General features: G+C 31.3%; 2 protein-coding genes across 2 annotated transcripts in view; both read left to right on the forward strand.

Annotated features, from left to right (window-relative positions):
- Positions 1 to 9,719, forward strand: part of LOC111083009 (cyclic AMP-responsive element-binding protein 3-like protein 2) — a 32,618-nt gene extending 22,899 nt beyond the window's left edge. The window contains exons 4-6 of the mRNA XM_022395692.1: positions 4,698 to 4,979; positions 6,211 to 6,434; positions 9,513 to 9,719. Of these exons, the coding sequence (XP_022251400.1) occupies positions 4,698 to 4,979; positions 6,211 to 6,434; positions 9,513 to 9,689 (683 nt within the window). The 3' untranslated portion in view covers positions 9,690 to 9,719. The remainder of the gene's footprint in view (positions 1 to 4,697; positions 4,980 to 6,210; positions 6,435 to 9,512) is intronic.
- A 3,865-nt stretch (positions 9,720 to 13,584) lies between these two features.
- LOC106467044 (cyclic AMP-responsive element-binding protein 3-like protein 1) lies at positions 13,585 to 23,271 on the forward strand. The gene is made up of 6 exons (XM_022395698.1): positions 13,585 to 13,619; positions 14,102 to 14,170; positions 15,888 to 15,981; positions 18,851 to 18,914; positions 19,374 to 19,446; positions 21,058 to 23,271. The coding sequence occupies exons 2-5, from the start codon at positions 14,103 to 14,105 to the stop codon at positions 19,385 to 19,387; spliced, it is 240 nt and encodes a 79-aa protein (XP_022251406.1). The 5' UTR covers positions 13,585 to 13,619; position 14,102; the 3' UTR covers positions 19,388 to 19,446; positions 21,058 to 23,271.
- The last annotated feature ends 421 nt before the right edge of the window (positions 23,272 to 23,692 follow it).

A 23,692-nucleotide genomic window follows, 5' to 3' on the forward strand; every position in this document is an offset into this window, starting at 1 on the left:
CCCACCACAGGTATCGAAACCCGGTTTCTAGCGTTGTAAGTCCGCAGACATACCACTGTGGACTGATTTAAGTAATTTATGGATTATGGGATACCGCACTAAGACACATGTTGTTTGATTTGAAAGTGCGGTATAATATTTGTTGTATTTGTCCTGAACAAATGTTTCAAAAGCCTGTACAGCCCCAGCAGATAATTTGAATACAAACAGTTAGAAGTTGGCCAGTAGGTGAAACATATAAATGCTGTTGTAAATAAAGACTGTTTTATTTGTTCACTTGTACTTGCTTGTTTTGTTTTTCCTTTGCTGCCCGTGTTCAATTTACTCTTCATTTAACATTTATGACCCCATGTTTTGGAGATACTTTAACTTATCTATTGGACATCAGTGTACCTGAATAAGACAACAGTTTTTATTTACAGTTGTTGAAAATGACAAACTTCACCACCTTAATTTTACTCTTAATCTAGCAATTTTTGTCTTATTTCGATATGGAATAAATAATTCTGAATCAAAACGAATTGTTTCTTTTTTAGAAATTTTGTTTCATATTACTCTTTTGTTATTGTATTTTTACCAGACTTTCTTTGCTCTTGAGTGAGTAGTTAACATTTCAAACAAACGATTAATTGATGTAGAAATGTGGCTTCTTAAAACAGTATTTCTTTTGTATAGAGTAAGCATGATTGAACCTCGTGGAAGGACTACAAGAATACGCTATTCTTTTTTTAATGTCCCTTTCATAAATATTTAATATACATAAGTTTATAATGTTTAATATTTTTTATTACACTTTTATCGTGGAAATTGTTTTGCATTGTTAGCTTAGTATATGGATTTGCGACTAATCTACATTTAATCTGGTTATGCTCATTACGGGGTAGATTTTTGGTTTTGATCTATGTAGGTAGCTTGCTTAGATCAGAAGCTAATACTAAGTATTTACTTCGATGAAGAATTGTACTGTACAGTCTACAAAACTCCTTTTATGAGGATATGGGTGGGAAACTCTTCATAAACATGGAAAAATAACAATAATACAATGTGTACCTTATCATTTTATACCTACGGCGAAAAATTTGAACCGCCGGATGATAATAAGTTCTGGGTCTATACACAGAGAAATGTTTAGGAACTTTTCAGCCACGTAGTTATGCATCAATTTGCTCGCGTTGGTTCAACATTTTCGTTTTTCTTTTCTACTGTTAACTTTGTTTGTTTTTCTTTCGGTTCAATACAAAATCTGGATTTAATTACTTATAATGTTGCCTTGTGCTTCTTTTGCGTTTTATTTTTCATTTTTGTTATTCATTTTCTTTGTAAATTTCAACTATTGTCTTTTATTCTATTAGATCACATTAAAACAAAACCTATACAATCTCGTAACCAATTGAAGTACACACATTATTATTTGTGACTAAAAATTAATGTTTTATGTTAATACTCAGTCTTATTGTAAACGTTTAACCACAATGTAATTTTTCAACTAAATATGTTTTTATACATTACCCTGTATTATTTTATCCCCGTACAAAGTTTCCTTATAATCTATAATAATTTCTCCAGTTCTGAGTTCAAAATGTGGGCACATGTGCCAAATACTTTGTTCCGCCTGGGCGTTTTGACAGGTTTAAATTTATCGCAAAAAAAAAGCATATTTGACTACTTATTTATGGTTGCTCAAGCATAATTATAATTCCCATTCTTGTAACTCGGCAAATCATACGTGCAAATACTTGTTGCAATTATGGTGAAACCTGTTTATAACTTCCGGGGATGGGTTATACAATTAACTAGTACAGCTCAACTTGGAAGCTGGTAAAACACGAGTTGGTCAAGATAGGTGGATTCACATTCCTCTTATTCGTAAAACAATGAAGCATATTTAGTATGTTAAAACACTGGTCAACTATGAAACAATAGTTTTATGAAGTAGGACGAACTTTGGCTAAAAATATTCTATTTGTGTGTTAAGCCAGTACCTGATATTTTCCTTTTGAATACCTCTGTCGTTAGGGTGGAGTCGAGCAATTTCTTATGACGCATGTTTTTTTCACGTTCATTGACCTTCATTATGTGGTGGTAACAAGTAATATTACTCACATGCGCTAGCCAGAAAATTATGTAGAACAACTCTTGCTGTTTATGAGAGAAAGAACTGGAAATTTACAAACTTAATCGAATTTTGTAAAACAATGCATATACTTGTTGTATTAAGACTACGTGGTTCACACAATCACCAAAACGAAAACCTAGAACTGTATATTTCATGGAGTAAATACGAGCTCTTTTTGCATTAAGGTACGAAGTTAAGTTTTAAGTCCAATAAAAAATCTAGAAAGAAGAAAATATAGTTTCCTGTATATACCCATATTCGTTTTTCTTACCTTATAGATTTATTCAATTACAAAACAAGCCATTGTTTTGAACTACAACAATTATAATACACGCGCCAAAAACTGGCAACATTATTCTAACAATAGACGATAAACAGGTCTTTTAAATGAACATCTAATCCACCTTTCATACTCAGTTTTCAACACCAATGTGAAAAGTACATGCGGATCTCTACCACAGGAATTCGAAATTTTTGATAATCAGTGGCTTTAATATTAATATAGTCAAACTAACTGTTTTTCACTGTTCGAACACGTATATGCTGACGGGTAGTAAAATATTTCATGTGTATTATCCAAACTTTGAATGATAGTGGCCTCAATACAGACTTTTTTTTTTTTGTCTGGATTCAAAAAACTGTGCTTTTCAACTTTTGTTACGCTTAATTAAACGCTATCTAATTATTATGTATCATACGTTTGAAATAGATTGTTTAATGTATTATTAATAGATTAATAAAGTAAAATTGAAATCTTTTGAAATACAAATAAGTTCATACAATTGCATTTATTCGTGGAATTTAGATAGCGAGACCTTAATTCAGTGGGGCATAACAGTTTTTTTTATTGTACTCAATCAGGTTCGTGGCTGAGTTCTTATACATCATCGTCTCGATTAAGAAGCTGCATTCCTTGGAATTCCGTGTCATGGTTAATGTCCCCTCTCCCCCACCAACCTGGTGATTGTCTCTCTTGTGGCGAATAGTATCATTTAGGAAAATTTATTTGTTTGCTGTTAAGCATAAAGTTATACTATAGGCTGTCTGTGCTGTGCCCACCATGGGGATCGAAACCCGGTTTTTAGCGTTATGAATCTTCAGACTTACCGCTGAGCCACTGGGGTCTCATTTAGGAAGAAACATATTATATTGACACATTACTAAAATATTATATCTAAATCCTTGTTTGAATTTTATTTCCTTTTATCTAACATTTGTTGAAATAACTTTTTAAACTTACTTTGAGACAAATAGCATTGTTCGATTATAAGTTGTCTTCTCCATTCTTATCTGGTACTAAGAGGTAAATTTTGAGGCTCATTCGAATTTCAAATACAGTTTTCTCTGATTATAGTCACATTCGAGACTAATTATTCGGTTAATGATGTACTATCCTTTGAAATTCTGATCTGGTATTAAATGAGTTTCAGATCTTTGAATTTGGAGCATCGCTTTTCAACCTGACAAGAAAAAAATTGTTTTCGATTAAAAATAAATGTCTGTAAAGTTCTGAACTTCGCTCGTTGATTATTAACATACCAAACAATGTTTTTATAATCCTGCTAGATTAGAGCAGAAGTCTTGCGTAGATTGTACCGACATGAGATGATATTAAGTATATCAATTCTAGAGTAATACGATCAAGAATAACCGGTTTTAAATAGAACTTGGTCAACCTCATTATTCAAGTTTTAATAATGTGTCTCGACGATTAGCAAGATTTCTAGCAGTTTTTTAAGACTTTTATGCGAATAAAAGCCGCATGACTGTGGACGGAATCTTGCTCGATCACAGTTTTGTTAAAACAAAAATATTTTACGTCGGAGAACAAAAACACCTAGATGCAATTTCCATATATGGAAAGGTTGTGTGTGTGTTTTTTTTGGGGGGGGGGATAATTTTGATTCAAATATAGCTTTGAGTTTTTGCAGTAATTCCAAAATCTATCAAAGAAAAGAAAGCAAACTTAAGATTTCATGCCTTTATCAAATTAGTTAGGCAACTGTTTAAAAAATGGTTTATATGGGTTTTCCAAACCTCATTTATCACAATATATGAGGTGCTACGGGAAGACATTTTAATCAGTTAGTTGAATCATCATTTATGGACTTAATGTTTTCGTAAGGAATGAGCCATCGAAATAGCAACTGTATGAAAGTGGACACCTATCTTCCTCACCTAAATAAAGATTAGAAACACTTGACAATAAAGTACGAGCTTTACGCTTTTCTGGACTACGTACTATTAAGTTTTCATTTTAGAAAAATCCAAGAGCTTCCAGCGGAAGAAATCTCCCCCACACCCAAATTAAATCAGAAATCACGTTGCTGAGCTCTATAAGTAATCCGTATGCAGATTACGTCCCACTATATACCTTCCTATGTTGTTCTGGAGCATCACTAGAACATCTAAAAGGAGCTATTAAGTTTGGAAAAGTATAGTACTCAAGACATATAACTGAGCGTATCAGGCGATTAAGATACAATTTTAACAGAGTTAAAATATAGTGCAGTTAATAAGTAAGTGTGTTACACAGGTCGAGCAGTTATGATAAAATATTTTTTTTTCCTTGTTTATTCAGATGTAGTGTCCGAATGTTTTCCTGCGATACCACTGACATCTGCAACTGGTGAGACAGAAATCACTGTGAAGCAGGAACCACTGTCCTCTCCCCCGAGTCCCGCCACTAAATATCCTCCCTACATATCACCAGACGACACTTGTCGAACAACGGGTCCTGCACAGCAGAGTCTACTAAAAAAACCAACCATTGTGCTAGCTAAAAATTCCGAAATTGGAGTCAAAGGCGCCAAACGTCGCCGTTTGTTAATGCCCAATATAAACATTAAACTGGAGACTTCTGGTGAGTTAAATCTATAACATTTAATGTTACGATAAACCAATTGTATTTTTCGTTTCATAACTAGCCTTCTTGCAAAGCTTTAAATAAAATTCACGTAATTTTCATGGTACATGTCTTTAAGATATAAATATTTTTTCAAAGTATATTTTGCTGTTGTATTTTCGATTATAAGTTGACGTACAGTTATGTCACTTGTGTAAAACTGTCTTTAAAATAAATTTGAAAACGAGTATCTTTCGGTTTAGAAAATGCTAATTTGAGCAACAAACTATATATATGTTGAATAAAGTTATGACATAATATACTATTGCAATAAGAGTACTTATTGTACTTAAAGTGTTAACACTTTCCTTGCTGTCCTGGCTAAGAATGAAGTGGTAACGTTACTGGAAGGTTTATTGGATTAATGTAGTTTTACATATACGAAAACAGCCACGTCAGAATAAAGGTATCAGCCATATAAAAATGTGATATAAAAAAAGTGACGAATTGCGTGAAAGCGCAAAACCTGTAAAAGTGTGATATAAAAGTAGACAAGTTAAACAGGAAAAAATTGGAAAAACTTGTCTCATTTGCTATATTTATGTTGCTGCAGTTCTCGTGTGAGTTTTTAAGTTTCATTTACAGGCTTATTCAGTTATTGTTAAATTTCACTACATTTTTGTCCACATAATTTTAATGTTCCTTTTAAAAAATGTCAAACTCACTCCATCGTTTGGAAGGGGACTCTGCATAGAAATTTTCTGGAAGTCATTAATAAATTCATTCTTAATTGGGCATTTAGCCGTTACTAGTAATGGAGGCGATTTTTTTTTTTTTTGCCACGAACAGATAGTATGTTTTCTTATTTACTTTAATCGAATTTTTAAATGCAATACTTATTTTCAAGAGTTCTACAAGAAAGATGGAAAACATCATTGCTTGCAATGCGTATTTTATACAAAAAAGGGCGTATTTGGAAATGTATTAAAGGTAAGATCACGTACAAATACTTTTACGCGTGGGAACAGTTTCGTTCGTGGCAGTTATGGAGGAATGACCTTTGATATTTACGAACACGTGTGGCTATAATGGGAGCTACTAGATAAGTGCATTTTTATTAGCATTTAGATAATAAGTAAAAAACGACATATAAACAACCTTTAAATTGAGCTTTGCTTCTGGAAATTTCTATTTTCATTTTGGTTTAAGCGTGTTGTTTAAAAGTACTCATCTTCCCTTTGTTCACCAGGATTTTCTCTTCCCCCGACTCCCCCCTCAAGCAACAGTAGCGATTCTGATGGAAGTTTATCGCCTTTTCGTTGTTTAAGTAACCCATCTCCGCCACCAACGGTAACTGTCAGCACTTCCTCAACTTCTTCCTCTTCCAATAAGAGTGGCTTCCCTTCACCCATAATCGTTATGCCATCATGTTTAAAACGATCAAATTCCTCATTAGTTATAAATAATCAATCGGTAAGTATTATTTTTAATCGAATAAATAAATAAAGTGTGAATCATAAATAGTACCAAATTTTCTCTAAATTTGTTGTGTTTATTTTTTTAGCAGCGGCATAGCGGCTCACAGAATGGCTCTGATTTTTTTTTTTTTTCAAGTACAAACTTTTAGTTCATAGCTCCGCCATCTCTTGACTGATTTGAGATCGAATTATAGTTTTGTACTCAGGAGGCCAAACCCTTTCGATTGACCACGCCTAAGGCCTCATAGATTAATTTATTCTAATCCTGTATAAAAGAATTTCAGTTTAAGGGTAGGCTGATAGAGATCCTGATGAGTAATAAAATAGAATCATGTGCGCGCCCCACACTTGATATTGCTAGAGCACAAAAATATAGCTAATAAAAAGGACAAAAAGATTCATAGATTAATTTACTCTAATCCTGCCTAAAAAGATTTCAAGTGCCATGGCTATTGAGGATTCCCACTTGCTTTGTTTAAGACAGAAGTCGACAACTTAAGATTAATTCGTTTGCAATAAAATACATATATACACATACCTATCAACTCCTGATACTTTGCCCTCATTCTTAGCTTACTGACAAACGTCTCAAATTTCCCGATGATAAAATCAAAAGAACAAAAAGAAAAGGTTATTTGTTTTGTTTTATTTTTCAAATCTTCATCCGTCTTTGTCATGACAGTAGTAGAATATAGCCGATTTCTACCATTCGCGATCGCGGAAATCTAAGGAACAATAACAACTTGTCATCTCCGTTTTAATTGCTCATGTGCAGATGATGGAAATTGTTATACTTAACCCAACAGCATTATTTGACAGCACTATGCGTCTAGGTATTTCATTACCTTAATCAAATGAGATGTTTGTTGCTGTCACAATTTTAAATGCCTTAGAATGCTTAATTTTTAACTTAAATATCAACACTTTTGTCCAGAGGTAATCCCCAGACACCCCATCTTTGTGTTCATTTTCGTGTAACTGTACAATGTTGACAGATGTGTATAAATTAGAATAATATTTTTTGGATCTTACCATAAGCCCCACCACCACCACCCCACACACACTCCCCTTGCCCCCCCCCCCTGTGGCACAGCGGAATGTCTGCGGAGTTACAACGCTAGAAACCGGGTTTGGATACCCGTGGTGGACAGAGTACAGATAGCCCATTGTATAGCTTTGTGCTTAATTCCAAATTCCATTCCACACACTCCTCCAGCGGCTCAGAAGTAAGGACTTGTGATGCTAAAAATACAGGATTCATATAGCCCATTCTATAACTTTGCGCTTCACAACAAACAAAAATATTGTAAGTTATATTATATTCAAAAACCTCATGTCGTGGAAGTGGGGATTTTTAAAGATGTATAAATGAATTTACTAATTGTACTAGTTTCGCTACTGGGGTAAATAGTTGGATTATGGATATGCAAGGCCACCTTTTGAATCCCACTACGTAAAAAAAAAACTCAACAGCAGTTGGCTGCGCTAGTCCTTTTGTAATTTTGCACGGATATCAGGAAACAAACAATAGCTTAAATACGAATTTAGCAGTCAAAGCTGTTTTTCTGAACTTGGGTTCTTGTTTCTTCTTTGTCTGTGGAAGTTATTATAATATCCTTATGAAGGCTTAACGCTATTATCTCTTTACAGTAACATTCTATTCGTGTTTTATGAGAACAAGAGCAAAAAGTTGTAATTTTGTATAAAATTTTGACGGTACATAAAGTTGACTTGTTTCTAGCGTATTTACTCGATTATAATATAACTGTTAAACATTACGTGCAACTAGTAATTTATAAAATGTGAATAGTCGATTCAACACTTGTATTCAGATCTGAATCGACTATTCACATTTTATAAATTACTAGTTGAAAATTCGTGTATACATATAGGCGTATAGATAACTACATATACATATTTCTTTCTTTTTTACAATGGTGTATGTGTTTATAGTAGCTAGAAGTTTCTATATAAGTTGCATGGTCTTGTGTAAATAGCTAATGAATATTTCACTTAGAACAATTAATTTAAGATATAAAAATGCACGCCAAATATTTTTCAGCTATTGATTACAATAAAAATAACTATCTTTTTTTTCTTTTTTTTTTTACTTCATTGCTATGTTATTATATGTTCAAATTAATATTAGTCTTATTAGCTTGATTCTGCTTCGTATGCCTGCACATGTATACTTAATTTATGAATATGACACGTGCACGTTTGCCTGTACGTTCATTTAAAATTAAATTTTGTCTGTGCCTTTTATGAAGTCGTATTGTTCAATACTATTAACAGGTGTCCTTCTAATCTGTAATGTTCGTAGAGCTTACGTTTTTCGGTTTCTTTTCTAACTTTATCTGCTAATATCAAGCTTGACTCTGCCAACTGTTACAATGTTTGTTGTTTTATCTTTGTTATTAGCGCAGAGTACTCGTATACGTTTCTAAGATAGTTTTGTCATATTGTTCAATATTATTAACAGGTGTCCTTCTAACTTGTAATGTTCGTAGAGCGTACGTTTTTCGGTTTCTTTTTTAACCTTATCTGCTAATATCAAGTTTGACTCTGCCAACTGTTATAATGTTTGTTGTTTTATCTTTGTTATTAGCGCAGAGTATACGTTTCTCATATAAAGATAGTTTTGTTTTTTATGTATATAATGTATACAAATAAAAAAATTCCTGAACTCTCAGTGTTGTGAGAAACATACCAAGCACGTTTAGACCGTTAAACTTAAAGACTATGATTATTGCTGAAGGTTTGTACAAGTAAACCTCTGATGTCACATCTATTGTTTATATTTTCAAGGCATGTGACGCTGCGTATTAAAATTTGTAGTATCAGATTTATAATTCGTATTCTTTTATTCGTGTTAAAATGTGACAAACGTGGTGATCCTGTCAGGTTTTAACTTTTAAGCATATAAATATTATACGAAACTTTACTGAAGTACTTACTAATTGGTTTTAGAACTTATTCTGTTACGAAATAATTTTAATAAATCCTCATTTTGTGTTAAAATGTGGTAGATGCTGCTCGATGGTAAAATAATAATAATAATCATGATTTTCAGAAAGGTGCAACGGGAGTGTTAGTACTTTCAGAGGAAGAAAAGCGCACTCTGCTGGCAGAGGGCTATCCTATTCCTCAGAGGCTTCCTCTGTCTAAAGCAGAAGAAAGGTCACTGAAAAAAATTCGTAGAAAAATAAAAAATAAGGTAACGTCTTTATTGGGTTTAGTTATTTACTAGCAGAAATCCACACAACATTTGCGGTCAAATTAGCATCTTTATAGTAACAGTACTTTAAATACAAGATTTCTAGAATATTACAAAATTTTAATCGCAGACACCGAAATTTGCAACTCAGTGTAAGTTGTAACTTGTAATTGTAAGTCCACTTGTCTTAGACCTACGAGTAGTTAAGCTTTTATTAAGTACGACCTATACTCGATAAATCATACAGAGATAAGTTAATATTGTAAATCGTGTACGTTTTTTGCTTTAGTTTGGTTAGGGTTAAGCTGTATGGTACTTAATATTGTCAATAAATGTTTCTATGATACTCTTATATCAATCATAAATGCAAAAGAAAAAAAAATTTTTTAAAAGGTTCTATAGGTGCTAGAAAAATGTTGAAAAAGCAATACAAAAAATGGAAATATACATCTGATGTTACAGGAGTCATAATTTTTTAGAGGCTCCCATTTATTACAGAAGTGTAATTTTTCATAGATGTTTGGTGTCCTTGAATCAGAAAATATTAAGGAATACAGAATAATTGCAAAAGAATATCCTGGTGCATCTAACAAAAATTTCTCAAAGGTTAAAAGTAAGCTGAGTCTTATAACCAAATTACAGTGTTTTGGTTATCATGTTGTACAGTTACCTTGGAAGTGGTTTGAAGAAGCTCATTGGCCTAGGGAATTGGAAAAAGTTGTGCCACTTTTTGTGATCACTAAATATCAGGCTACAATATTATACTAATTAATTTTTGTTACAATTATAGTTAGCAATATCTTGAAACTTAGTGCCAATTTGAAATTTTGGCCACTGAGCAACTGCCAGTTTTATCTAAGTTTTTATGATCATGGTCCACTACTTGTATGTTCACAATACTTGTTGAATTATGTTGTACTATCCACAATTATATGTCACCTTCTCACAAAAGTTATTGATACAGTCCTGTGTGGACAAATTCCAATAAATGTAAGTGTACATAAAATTCTCTGTACTGTATTTCAAAACCTAAATTCATTATTAATTGACGTGTAAGTTAATAAGAATTATTGCTGTGAGTAAATGAAGTGTTATTGTATTAAATTTATTTAACTGAAATATTATCATAGTCCAAGTTTTCATCACAAACTGCTTTATTAGATATTGTATTCCAGATACAACACTAAAAGTTAATCGTGAAATTCTTAATGGTATTGTAATATGCAAAGTGATTATAGTAGAACACCTTATATTGAGTAATTAAATGTCAAACTTTTTGCCCAGAAGGCATATTAGTGCATCACAAATGACCCGTCTGTGTGCTACAAAAATTCCATTTTTCTACAACTACATAAGAAGCAAGTTATAGTGAAATATATTAGAATTACAGATTCAATGTGATGAACATAAGTAAAAATACAATCTCAAGCCATTTTATCTGTCACATTTCTTTTTCATACATTTCTGTGTGTGCATTTATTCTCACTTTATTATGAGTGCCACAATCACTAGTTTGTCAGATTTTGTTTTAGTATTTCCTGGTGTGCTTTGAAATGAAAAGAAAAATTTAGAAAACACTGCACTGTGTAAATGTGGCCTAACAGTGACCTATACAATGAAATGATAATCTTTTTAGACTTGTATTCAGTATTTCTGTGGATCTACCTAAAATGTTATTTGCCCTACCACTACAACAGCACACTGCTTGGATAGCTTAAGAGACTGATCAACTATTAAACCAAAATCCCTTTCTTTTATGATACCGTTAAAGTTATTCCCATCCAGATTATAGTTATAATTCAAATCATGATATCCCACATGCATTTATTTTAATTAAAACCCATTTGCTATTTTTTTGTCCAACTAATTAAATGATCTGAATCCTTTTGTAAATCAGCAGCATCCTCTTCACAGCTAGCAACACCCAAGATCATAATACAATCTGCAAATTTAAGTAATTTATTGACTATTCCTTCATCTATGTCATTGATGTAAATCAAAGAGCAAAGGTCCTAAGACTGAACCCAGAGGTACCCAATTTGTAACATTAATCCAGTTTGACTGAACTCTATTCTTCCATCCCAGCCATTCATCTATCCAATTTGTTAACTAATCCCCCACACCTATAGGAAAAAAATTTTAAGAGCCTTTTATGTTGCACCTTGTCAAATGCTTTCTAAAAATCCAGATACACCAAATCCACACCCTTACCCTCATCTACATAAGCAGTAACTTTTTCAAAAAATGTTAAAAGATTTGCAAGGCAAGGTTTTCTCTCAGTGATACCATGTTGACTATCCAATTAAATTCTAAACTATGTTAAATGACTTTGCAATGCATCTTTTATCAGACTTTCCAAAACTTTTCCCATAACTGATGTAAGACTAGTGGGTCTATAATTACTGGGACAATTTTTATTACCTCCTTTGAAAAAAAAAGTGACACTATCTAACTCCCAATCCTCTGATACCTTCTCACTATTCAAGGACTTACAAAAAAAATAGTAGCAAATGGCTCACATATCCAATCCTTAAACTCCTTCAAAACCCTTGGGGAAATATTATCTGGTCCAGGGGCCTTATCATTCTTTAAACTTCCCAGTTCTTTCTTAAGCTGAGAATTAATGCAGTCATCTTATTTGTTCTTATTTCTAACTATCAACAGTTCAAGATGTGGAATACTGCTTAAATCTATGTTAGTAAAAACTGAAGAAAAAGCAAATCTTAATAATCCAGCCATCTCATAATCATCATAGTCATAGTGCTTTTTTACTCATAACTTCAGATCTGTTGATGCTATAGATTTCACAATGGGCATAAATATGTATTATTAGTGTACCTATAGTGTGTACTAAGGTAAAGTTGATAAGATTTAGGTTTTTATTAAAAGACCATTAAAGAGTCATGGTAGCATATGTCCTAATTAGGGCATACTCATTAGTGCTGTAATTTGACTTTGAATTAATTTTTAGTTTTCCTTATTTCAGAATAATTCTTCACATCCCATCAAAGTCTGGACCTATTTTCAGGAGCATTCAGACATATTTGTAGAACTTATCAAGAACATAAGATATTTCTTTTGTATTTCTTTATTTGTATAATATGCAAATTATACACAGTGGTAGTGTTACACAACATGTGCCAGAATATGTGTGTACCTATTTCAATATATTTTCACACAAAAAGTGTGGAATGAAGCTGTTTTTCTGATTAAAAAAAAAACACCTAGATAACACTATATAAAGGGTATATGATACCTTAACTTCATATTTGAAGTGAAAATAATGGTAACAAATATTTTTTACCACTGCCACCAATGGTGGATGGAGGTTATGTTTTCAACCCTGTTCGTGTTTGTTTGTCAGCAAGGTTTCTTAAAAATGGTTGAATGGATTTAGGTGAAAGTTGGTATACATTTGGACTATGATCCAACTTAGAAGTGATTTGTGTTTGAGGGTCAAGGTCACAAAAATAAAAAGACACTTATCTGTTAACACGGGGACCAATTTTTCACAGTATTTTTGCTCTATAACTCAGTCAAAAATGATCAGATTTTGATGAAAGTTGGTAAACATATGTAAAGCATTATTCCTCATTGTCCTACCAAAAATAGTCCATGTCTGTTGATAATGACGGACACATTTTTGTATTTTAACTGTTTCTAGTTTTCTTTTTTAGTTCACCAAAAATGACTATCATTTTTAAATTACAATTTATTTCTGTATTATGAAATGATATTTATAGGGTAACTGTGTTATATATTTTAGTGAAAACTATATTCCCATACTTAGAATGAGCAGAACAAAATACAATATTTTAACTCCCAGTAATTATATAATGACTCTCTTGTGCTGAAATCTGTAAATAGAATAAATTTTATCAATGTATTTAATGACATTTTTCTCTAACTCTTTCATGCCTTGAGAAGGAAAAAAAAAGAATATGTAGATACTTTGGAAAAAAGGTATGTCTTTAGCACTCATTTTTTTAATGCTGTAGGATTTGATTTTTAAAGAACCTCTTGATGGTAGTATTCCAAAGCTCAAGTAAATTTAAACTACTCACTTTCATGTTCTCGTTTTAGTCTTTTAGAAAAAAAGTTAATTTTAAATGTAAATGCTGTTTGTGTTGTATAGTTATTTTTTAATTATTTTGGTCATAAGAAATGGAAGTTGTAACAAGGTCGATAATTGTTATGTATTTAATGTTACCAATCTCCTTTAAGTTTTTTTTATTTAGAGTTTATGTGCTTAGAAAGCAATACTGTATTCAATCTGAATGTTTTATGACTGATATTTAGCAAATTGTGATATTGTGTAGTGTTAGCCACAATATTTAATTCATTTTTTTGAAGATAGTCATTCTCTGAATTTGATTTATACAGTTCTTTTATTTATTTTATTAAGTAATAAGGAAGGTGTTTTAGTTTTGATAATTGTTTATTAGTATGGAGAAGCTTACAAGTGAAAATGATGACTTCAAAAAGAAAGTGGAGTCTTTAGAGACTACCAATAAGTAAGTATGTACCATAATTTGACATAATGTAACTTGTTATGTGTGTTTGTATGTATCAAGTGCTTATTCAGTGACAAACAAATTACGGAGTGTCATTTTGAATAGATTTTTATGTAATGTACATCAAAAAAATTAATACAGAAAGTTTATATATAATAAATAAATGTAAAAAATAATGTTAAAAATTCTAGACGTGTGTTATATTTTACCAGTAACAATTTGCACAACCAGTCACCTAGTTCCTGGTCACTATTGTGGCCTGTAATTATAAAAGCTATGATTCTTTTGTTGCAATTCAGTTGAAATTTTGTGACTTGAAAGGTACAGTTGGAACCTAAAATTAACCATTTCTGGAAAGGTTACATAGCAACACTTTCTTTAGGTAAAGTTTTTCCCATTCAACAATTATAAAAGCATACAAAGAACAAAATTTTAGTGTTTAAATTAAAAGGATATTTGCAATGTTGAACTTTATTGGTAGAACAAGGGAAAGTGTGATTCCAGCCTGAAAATAAGGCTACTCCATGACTGGCTAGCAGTCACACACTGGAGATACTAAAGAAAATTCAATATTGTGTTACCAGAAGTAATCCAAGAACACAGCAGTAATATGCAACTAAAGTACAAATCCATCTTGGAACTGTAAACAAGATAATTCACATGGATTTAGATTTGAAACAGGTGTATAAGTGATGTGTTCATAAGCTTCTTCTAAGCTATGTAACTAAACTATGCATGTATATAGCTTAAAAATATATGGCCAACTATCAAAAGCTGTGTGAATATGTCTATATGATAAATGGAAGTATGTTGTCACATTAGATAAATCATGTGATTGCAACAAAATTGGGCAACTTATTATCATTAAAAAATGGTACAACATGTGAAAAACTTTTTCCAAGTGATTTATGATGGTTACAGGTTACAGCTATTGTGGTAAGATAATAACTGGAGGAACAAGAAAAATTCAAAAATAAATTCTGCATACTATAACATGCCGACACCACTTTACACGTGAAATATCCTCCTTGTATGCATTAGTTCCCAATAAGGTATTACTTCGCGAGACAAAGCATTCGGTGACACATTCAGGTCAGCAGGTCAGATCCTCTACATAGTGCAAGTACAAACAGGAATTTATACTACTAGCATAAATTACCTGTGCTTTGATGCATGGTTCAAAGCCCCCCCCCCCCCCAATGATATACCGAGGCCCCAATGTCCTAATGAAACTTTTCAATTATTTCTAATTACTTCTATAGTTACCTCAAGAGGGGTCATCCCCCCCCCAAAAAAAAAAATTTCGGATACCTGCCCATAGTACTTGAGCATGTGTGCCTAGTTTGGTCCAACTAGCTTGTGAGTGGAGTTATTTATACACTTTCAAAAATGGTCCCCCTGCGATCCTAAATGGAACATCATTGATTTCAGTGTATTATGCAAAGGCTTTCCACAGTGAAAATTACATTGCACAGCATTAGTCTATTACCAGAACTGGTGTCAAGAACACCTCCCTGCATTAAAAAAAAATACAGAAAAGGTCTTAGATGCCTGATAAATATTTTTACAAATGAAAGTGACATGTTTATGATTTCAGTATTCAATGTGTTTTATGCTGGTTTAAACTAAATGAGGGCTTAAAAGTTATATTCAAAAGCAGCATTTACACAAGTTTGTATTTTGGTATTTATTCTTGATTGTTATTTTTTTTTTTTAGATCCCTTCTCTTAGAACTTCAAAAGCTACAGTCCCTAATCGAGGTTGGTTGTCTTAAGAAAAATAATGTAGCTGCCACTCAAACAGTTTCAAAGGTAAAGAAAAAATTATCATTGCTATTACTTTATTGTAATCATTGGTTAAGTTATTGTAAGCATTACATTATTGACAAAAGTAGTACTTAGATTATCATTACTTTTTTTGGTATAATTAGACCATAATTTCCAACCAGTATTATCCATACACCCAGATCTATTCATAAGTACTAGAAATAGTAAAAGAGCTATTTCTGATAATTAATAATGCAAAGAATAACCATAAAATTAAACAAATGAATAAAAACAAGAAACTAAGTTGGAAACACTTTTCTCATTTGTCAATTATTTGCTTGTCAGCTATAGTTTGAGATGATGTGTTTTTTACTGTTGTATACTGCATGCATTCACTGCAATGCGTTTTGACCACGATGTTTGCTGTATGAAAATTAATTTAAGTGATAGATTTGTTCATAATAAAAAAAACAGTAAAAAGACAGAATGAAAGTGTGAGTAAACATATGAAAGAGCTGTTAGGCTGAATAATAGTACTACAGGTTGTGAATTAAAAGCTCAAGGAAATGTGCAAAATTGATATATGTAATAATGTATTTGTTTATGTGTGTAAATGTATTCATTGGTGTTGGTTGTCTAAAAGTTCTGTCACAGCATAACAAGCATTAGTTTGTTGGGATGATGAAAAAGTAACAGAAACCATCTTTGTAACAAAATCAGTGGCTTTACTGCATCCAGTTTCACCACCATTTGTGAGGCCTGTGTTACATGCTTTCCATTGCTACTTTTAAGGAACTTGGGACATGCAAACCATTTATTAGTCTTAAGTATGCTCTCAATTATTTTGATTGGTGTGGAGCGCATCAGATCTGAAATCTTGATGGTTATCATTTCATGGAATGATCCACCTCACCCACTTTTAAAATTAGGGCTGAACATGGGCCTTGATTCAGACAGATGAACAACTCATTAGTAATTACATCATCCTAGCTGTAAAGGATTGGACATGGTCCTTGATGCAGACAGATGAACAACTCATTAGTAATTACATCATCCTAGCTGTAAAGGATTGGACATGGTCCTTGATGCAGACAGATGAACAACTCATTAGTAATTACATCATCTTAGCTGTAAAGGATTGGACATGGTCCTTGATGCAGTCAGATGAACAACTCATTAATAATTACATCATCTTAGCTGTAAAGGATTGGACATGGTCCTTGATGCAGACAGATGAACAACTCCTTAGTAATTACATCATCCTAGCTGTAAAGGATTGGACAAGACTGCTATGGGGTGCTTCTGTACACTGGGCATTTAACTTATGTTTGAATAACCTGCATGTCTAGGTGCATGCCCATTGATATGAATAAATTATAAATGAACATGTCATAATGCTGTGGGGAATTTTTTTTATCAGCAGGCCAGTATGTGTTTTCCAGCAGTGTAATGATCTTAACCAAAAATTGTTTGTAACCCTTTCTTGATTTAAACTAAAGGAATTGAAGTCTTGGAGTCACTTAATCAAAATCAAGAATTAAATGCTATAGAATGCCTTGGGGATCATTTGAAGTGGCTAATTCAAATAATTACATCATAGATCCTTAGCCATCATGAGTTAGCTAAACTATTAAAACAACAGTGGAAATAAGTGGAAACAAATACTTACTTGGAATGTAGTTGACAGAATTTCTCATAGAATGGTAGCAGTTGTTAATGCCAAGAGCAGTACTGGGATTCCATTTATGATTCCACATTAAGACTTATTGTAGGGAAATGTATATTAATAAATGATCCTATTCAATATGAATAATATTAGAGCATAACCCTATTGTGATTATCTTAATATTACTTTACAGTAATTATGTATGTCCTCTTGATGGTTTAGATTCTAGCAAAAGAAAACTTGATAGTTTTAATCACTGGTGTGTGTGTGTGTTATGGTGGTTGTAAGGTGACCTTGGTACTTTATCCTTTAAATGTTGAACAGCTGAAAATTAGGGTTCATTTCAAACCTATTTCTCTCAACAAGCTTAAGAAAATGGACTAGAGCACAACCTGGCAGGTGAAGAGAATCTCTAGTAATTAAATATAATAGAAATATCATGTGTCCTTTTTCTTGCTTACTATATCTTTAAGGCAGAAAATGTAAGAATATTTTATTTTAAAGCAAGTATATCTTTAAGACAGAAAATGTAAGCGTATTCTATTTTAAAACAAGTATAGTTTTAAGGCAGAAAATGTAAGAATATTTTATTTTAAAACAAGTATAAAATTTGTATATGTATGAAGAACTAAGTAAAATCAACATTTTTCATTAAAGTTAAGTGTATTCTTATTCTTTGGTTTACTAGTGAGTATTCAAAGCAAATATTGGTTTGACTTGGAAAAGCTGCGAATTACTACTAGGAAATCAATATTAAAACTCCAAATAATATTGTAGTCACCAGTAACTTGAAGTAGCATTTGCAAATACTAGTCTTACCAAATCCTTTGAAAGTAGGTTTAATTTTATATTTATTACTGTTGAGTTCTTGTTTTATTTTATAAAATTTGATCAGGGCTAAGAAGAATGTACACCTATGACAACATCGTTACACAATGGTTAAGAATGTTTATTGACACTGTGATAAATTTTTAAACACTTCTTTGATGAAATGAGAATTTTGTGGTTATTAATAGAAATTGCATGAAAGTAATGACAATTGATAGTAGAAACAGGTTTATCTCCAAAAATAAGTAATGTACAAGTTTAAGTGTAATTGTAATGTATTACTCATGCACAGACGTTCTGATGTTACATTCAAGTATTTGATCATCATGGTACCCATACATGTGCTAGTCATTCTTGTGAAATTTCTGTGTATTTTGATTTATAAAATAATAAATTGTACTATTCTATTCATCACTTTAGCTTTTTGACAACACTTCAATGGGGATTTCATTGGATACCTTAGACCTATTTGAAAATTGTGAAGGTAGGGACATTCAAAAGTTTAAAGCATATTTTTTAATGAAAGTATAGGTTTTGTACGTATAGAGTATTAATGTATTTAAGGGCACCTAACAGATTGTCCACTGTTGGAACAGCAGTAAGTCTATGGACTTACACTGCTAAAATCCAGGGTTCAATTCTCCACAGTGAACACAGCAGACAACCCAATGTGGCTTTACTCTAAAACAAACAAACCTAAAAGATTACCTCTCATTTAAATGTTGCTTTATTATTTACAAACATGTATCTAATGATTTGGTTTTAAAAAGTTTTTATTTCTTAGATAAACAATTGTACAAATATTATATTATCTGTTAATAAAAACCTGTAAAATTAAAATAATTAGTGAGCTAAATTTGTTCTCTCTTTAAATAAAAATACTGTAATGACCAACAGGAGTCTTTATGTGAGAACCATAAAGTTTCTTAACTTTATTTTACAGACAAAGCAAGGTAGCATTATTTGAACTGTAAATGAAGAAGAAGAGCTGTGAGGCCAGATCTATAACAATCATGGTTAGTAATATTTCATTCTGAATAGATCAAAAACTGCTCTAAAAGATGCTGAAAGAAAATAGTATTGGATTGGCTATCAAAATTAATCACTTGTCTATAATATATAAAATACCTGTAGGTTTTAAAATGTTCATATTTGTAATAATAAAATAACACTCATAGACCACATTTTTCTTGATCTTGTTTTATAAGACTTGCATTTTTCTTGAGTTTTGTTGGAATAAAGTTTGAAACAGTAGATATTTTTCGTGCCAGTAGTCAGGAGATATTAATATCTTTAAGTCATAATTACAAATATCCAGTTTCCATTGTTAATATTTTGATGTAAATGTGAAATTTGAGAAATTACAGTTAAATAATATTAAAAGACTAGGTAATCCTTTTAGGTGATGTTTCAGTATATTAAGTTTTTTGCATCAGTAAATCCATCAAATGTATGCTCTTGTATTTTAGTAATAAAAGAACTTTCAAAATTTGCTATATTGTTAATTTTTCACAACAATAATGAAATTGATTAACTTTTTCAGTGGGTATTTTTGAACGTGCATAACAATGTAACACAATATGTTAATGCTATAATTAAGTTATCATTCTAATTTGTAGTTTTAGGTTTAACTCAGTTGTTATCTCTGTTTTGAATGCATAGTTAATAATGAAGCTCACTAAATAGTTTGCTCCTCAGTGGCTCAACAGTAAGTTTGAAGACTTATAATACTAAAAACCAAGTATTGATACACATGGCAAGCACAGCTCAGATAGCCCATTGTGTAGCTTTGAGCTAAAAACGAAACAAACAAACAATAATTAGTCTTTAAATTGAATAGATATCAACTAAACATTACATACAAACATAATTTGGCACTTTTAATTAATGTGTATAACTGTTCAGCTAATATAATTAAGTTATGATTTAAAATATCGTAGTGCATTAGGAAAAACTATTTTAGTGAAACATTCTTTTTTTTTTCATTTCAGATATTTTTGCAAGTATAAAAATGCAAGAAAAATTGGCCATTCACACTTCTAATTGTTGCTTGACCTTTCTTTGCAATTGTACATCTTGTAATCAATAACTGCTGCATGACTTTCCTAAACTATTGCTTATTTTACAGCCAAAACTACTGCATTACTTCTCCTGACCAGAACACAAAACTATCGCTTGATTTATTATGTAATCAATAACTGCTGCATGACTTTCCTAAACTATTGCTTATTTTACAGCCAAAACTACTGCATTACTTCTCCTGACCAGAACACAAAACTATCGCTTGATTTATTATGTAATCAATAACTGCTGCATGACTTTCCTAAACTATTGCTTATTTTACAGCCAAAACTACTGCATTACTTCTCCTGACCAGAACACAAAACTATCGCTTGATTTATTATGAACATGAAAGATATCACAATACAAGTAATATGTTGATTTCTTTTTTAAACATTAACCATGCTGTTAAAGAGAAAGTATTCATTAATGATATCGGAAATACTGTAAATATTGTATTTCATGAGACAAAAAAAAATCAAACAAATTTTGATGTATGCTATGTATTTAAACAAAAATGTTCTTTTTTGTTACAAATAAGTAAAATAATACATATTTTGTTTCAGATATACAGTGCCTTAGCTTTCTGATCACAAGAGTCATTGACATGCTACCTATGCCACTTACAAGCTCCACTGATTGAATACTTTTCCATACAGTCTTATCATTCCCATTGATCACTGATTGGTGTAAAAAAAAATTGATGTTTTAGAATATATTAATAAGCACCACTGGTTAAATTATATTCTGTTATAACTATTTATGACAGTCGTAAAAATAACTTGAGTATTGTTTAACATTTTAAAGTTATTGATTTATTCCATACTTTATTGAATTTATATTATTGCAAAATATGCTAGAGTTTTTACTTGATGTGGAAAATGAAAATAATTATATCTTGATGTGAAAGCAATAGGTAAAAAAACTATAGTTTTAGTGAAATTCTGATGAACTTTTTAACTAGGGATGATGGTTGTCAATTGTAATTTAAATAAAATTCCTTTCTGTGTAAAAGTATTTCTAGTCAACAAAATGTTAATTAAAAAATTTAGTGACCACTGAAATACCCAAATTGGAATAATTCAAACAGTTTAACATGTACATCAGAATGTACATCTGATCAGCTTAGTCTAATGTTCTAAGTTCAAGAATTTCCACTTCTGGTACATAAGTGTATTCATTTATTGAATATTCTAACAATAATCTAAGATTTTTGTTAAGAAGAGTACAATTTTCAGGTGTTTTTTTTTATATATTTAAACTAAATAATAAAGCTACAATCCAGAGTTTACTTATTTGTGTGCATTGTTTTCAAAATATATTTTATTAAATTTCATTTTGTAATGAATTATCTACTAAATTGTTTCTATTATTCATTGAAAAATAACTATTTGCTAATGGAACTTCTTATCTCGGATGTATTGAATAAACTGGCCAGAGTAGATATGCTTTTATGACTGGAAGGATGTTTGTATGTTCTTTGCATACTGATTTTGTGAATGGTTAAATGTTTCTGCATTTTTTGCATACCAGGTTTTATGGGTAGCTAGAAGTTTCTGTATTATTTTAATAGAAGTTTATAGGTGGCTGGATGTTCTGTATTCTTTATGCACAAGTTTTGTTTCTCTTTAAAATATATCAAAAATATTCTCGAAGTTCATAGGAAGGTCCTCACTGCAGTTGTTGAATAATTATATTTAATTAAGTGCAAATGTGTGAATGTATAGTGTGAAATTCATAGGAAAGTCCTCACTGCAGTTATTGGATAATTATATTTAAATAAGTGCAAATGTGTGAATGTATAGTGTGTGTGTCATTTAATGCTTACATATTTTGGTTTAGTGGAAACAAGACACAGTTTAAATATAGCATATAATAAAATAACTGGGTTTCAGGTATTTCTTTTGTTGATTTTTTTTTCCTTCTCATTACTTTTTTATGTCACATTCCAGTGTACATTGTACACATGGTCATGATTTAAACTTATAAGCAAGAAAGATACAGATGTGTATTTCTTCCAAATTTGTACATAAGTACAATGCCCTATTAAAAAAAAATTAAAAATTATTTTATACGATGTAGTCATTTTTTAAAGCATATCATTTTCATGATTTATATCCCGAAATGTTCTTGGAGTAGAAAGAAGCTTCACTTCTCTTTGTCCTGTCTTCTTAAATTGAAGGAATTAGAAAGGGCCTGAGTGGTCAGTTTTTTCCCTTTTTTTTTTTTGAGGTAATTATTTAAGACCTTTAACAATTTAGAAATAGCAAAGAAAAGTGTAAGGGTTTAGTTAGATGAAATATTTATTTTATAGGTTTCTAAGAACTTGTTATTGATAGTGTTTTGTAAATGTTGGATTAATGTGGTTGGTTGAAAACTGTTTAATCATTGAGTTTAAGTTATTTTACTGATGTTAATGGATGGCCCTAGGCAAGTGTACCTGCAATGTGTCTATTTTAACATATCTAGTGTTTTACATATTTCTTTTTGTAAAAAAAAATCATTAAATTGATACTGTTAGACTATCAGATTGTATAACATATAGATAGAAAAAAATGTCTTCCATCTCTTACTATATTGGTATTTTTTTGTCAATACTTTGGCTGAAATGATATCTATTAGTCCAAGGCTCTCAAAGTTTTACTTTTACTAACATTAGAACTTTACTCATAAATTGTGGTGCCATCTAGTTTAAAAGAAAATATATTTTTGGACTATTCTACCATTTATTTTTTGAGATAAAAGAAAACTTTTATTCTGAATAATAGTGTATGAATATAGTGCTTGATCTTAGCATGTTTCATTTTTAAAATACAAAACACTATTCATTGTAAAATATAAGTAGATTTATGCAATTATTTAAGTTAAATAAAACAAACGATAGTAGAAAAGCTACAAGGGTGCTTGACTCGCAATCTGAGGATCACAGGTTTGAATCCCCGTTCCACCAAACATGCTTGCTTTATCAGCCATGTGGGGGTTATAATGTGATGGTCAATCCCACTATTCCTTGGTAAAAGAGTAGCCCAAGAGTTGGCGGTGGGTGATGATGACTAGCTGCATTCCCTCTAGTCTTTCACTGCTAAATTAGGGATGGAGAGCACAGAAAGCCCTGTGTAGCTTTATGCAAAATTCAAACCAAACCAAGAAAACCTACATGAATTTCTTTCTTAAGGATTCACAAGTTGTTCTAAATGATAG

Source organism: Limulus polyphemus, unplaced genomic scaffold, assembly GCF_000517525.1.
Source record: "Limulus polyphemus unplaced genomic scaffold, Limulus_polyphemus-2.1.2 Scaffold77, whole genome shotgun sequence".
In the NCBI taxonomy this organism is placed as follows: domain Eukaryota; kingdom Metazoa; phylum Arthropoda; class Merostomata; order Xiphosura; family Limulidae; genus Limulus; species Limulus polyphemus.

Bases quoted from the DNA above. Each gene is read 5' to 3' on its own strand.
- LOC106467044 (XM_022395698.1), top strand. From the start codon at position 14,103: ATGGAGAAGCTTACAAGTGAAAATGATGACTTCAAAAAGAAAGTGGAG. The intron at 14,171-15,887 runs GTAAGTATGTAC...TTTTTTTTTTAG, and splicing joins TCTTTAGAGACTACCAATAA to ATCCCTTCTCTTAGAACTTC. The intron at 15,982-18,850 runs GTAAAGAAAAAA...TCATCACTTTAG, and splicing joins CCACTCAAACAGTTTCAAAG to CTTTTTGACAACACTTCAAT.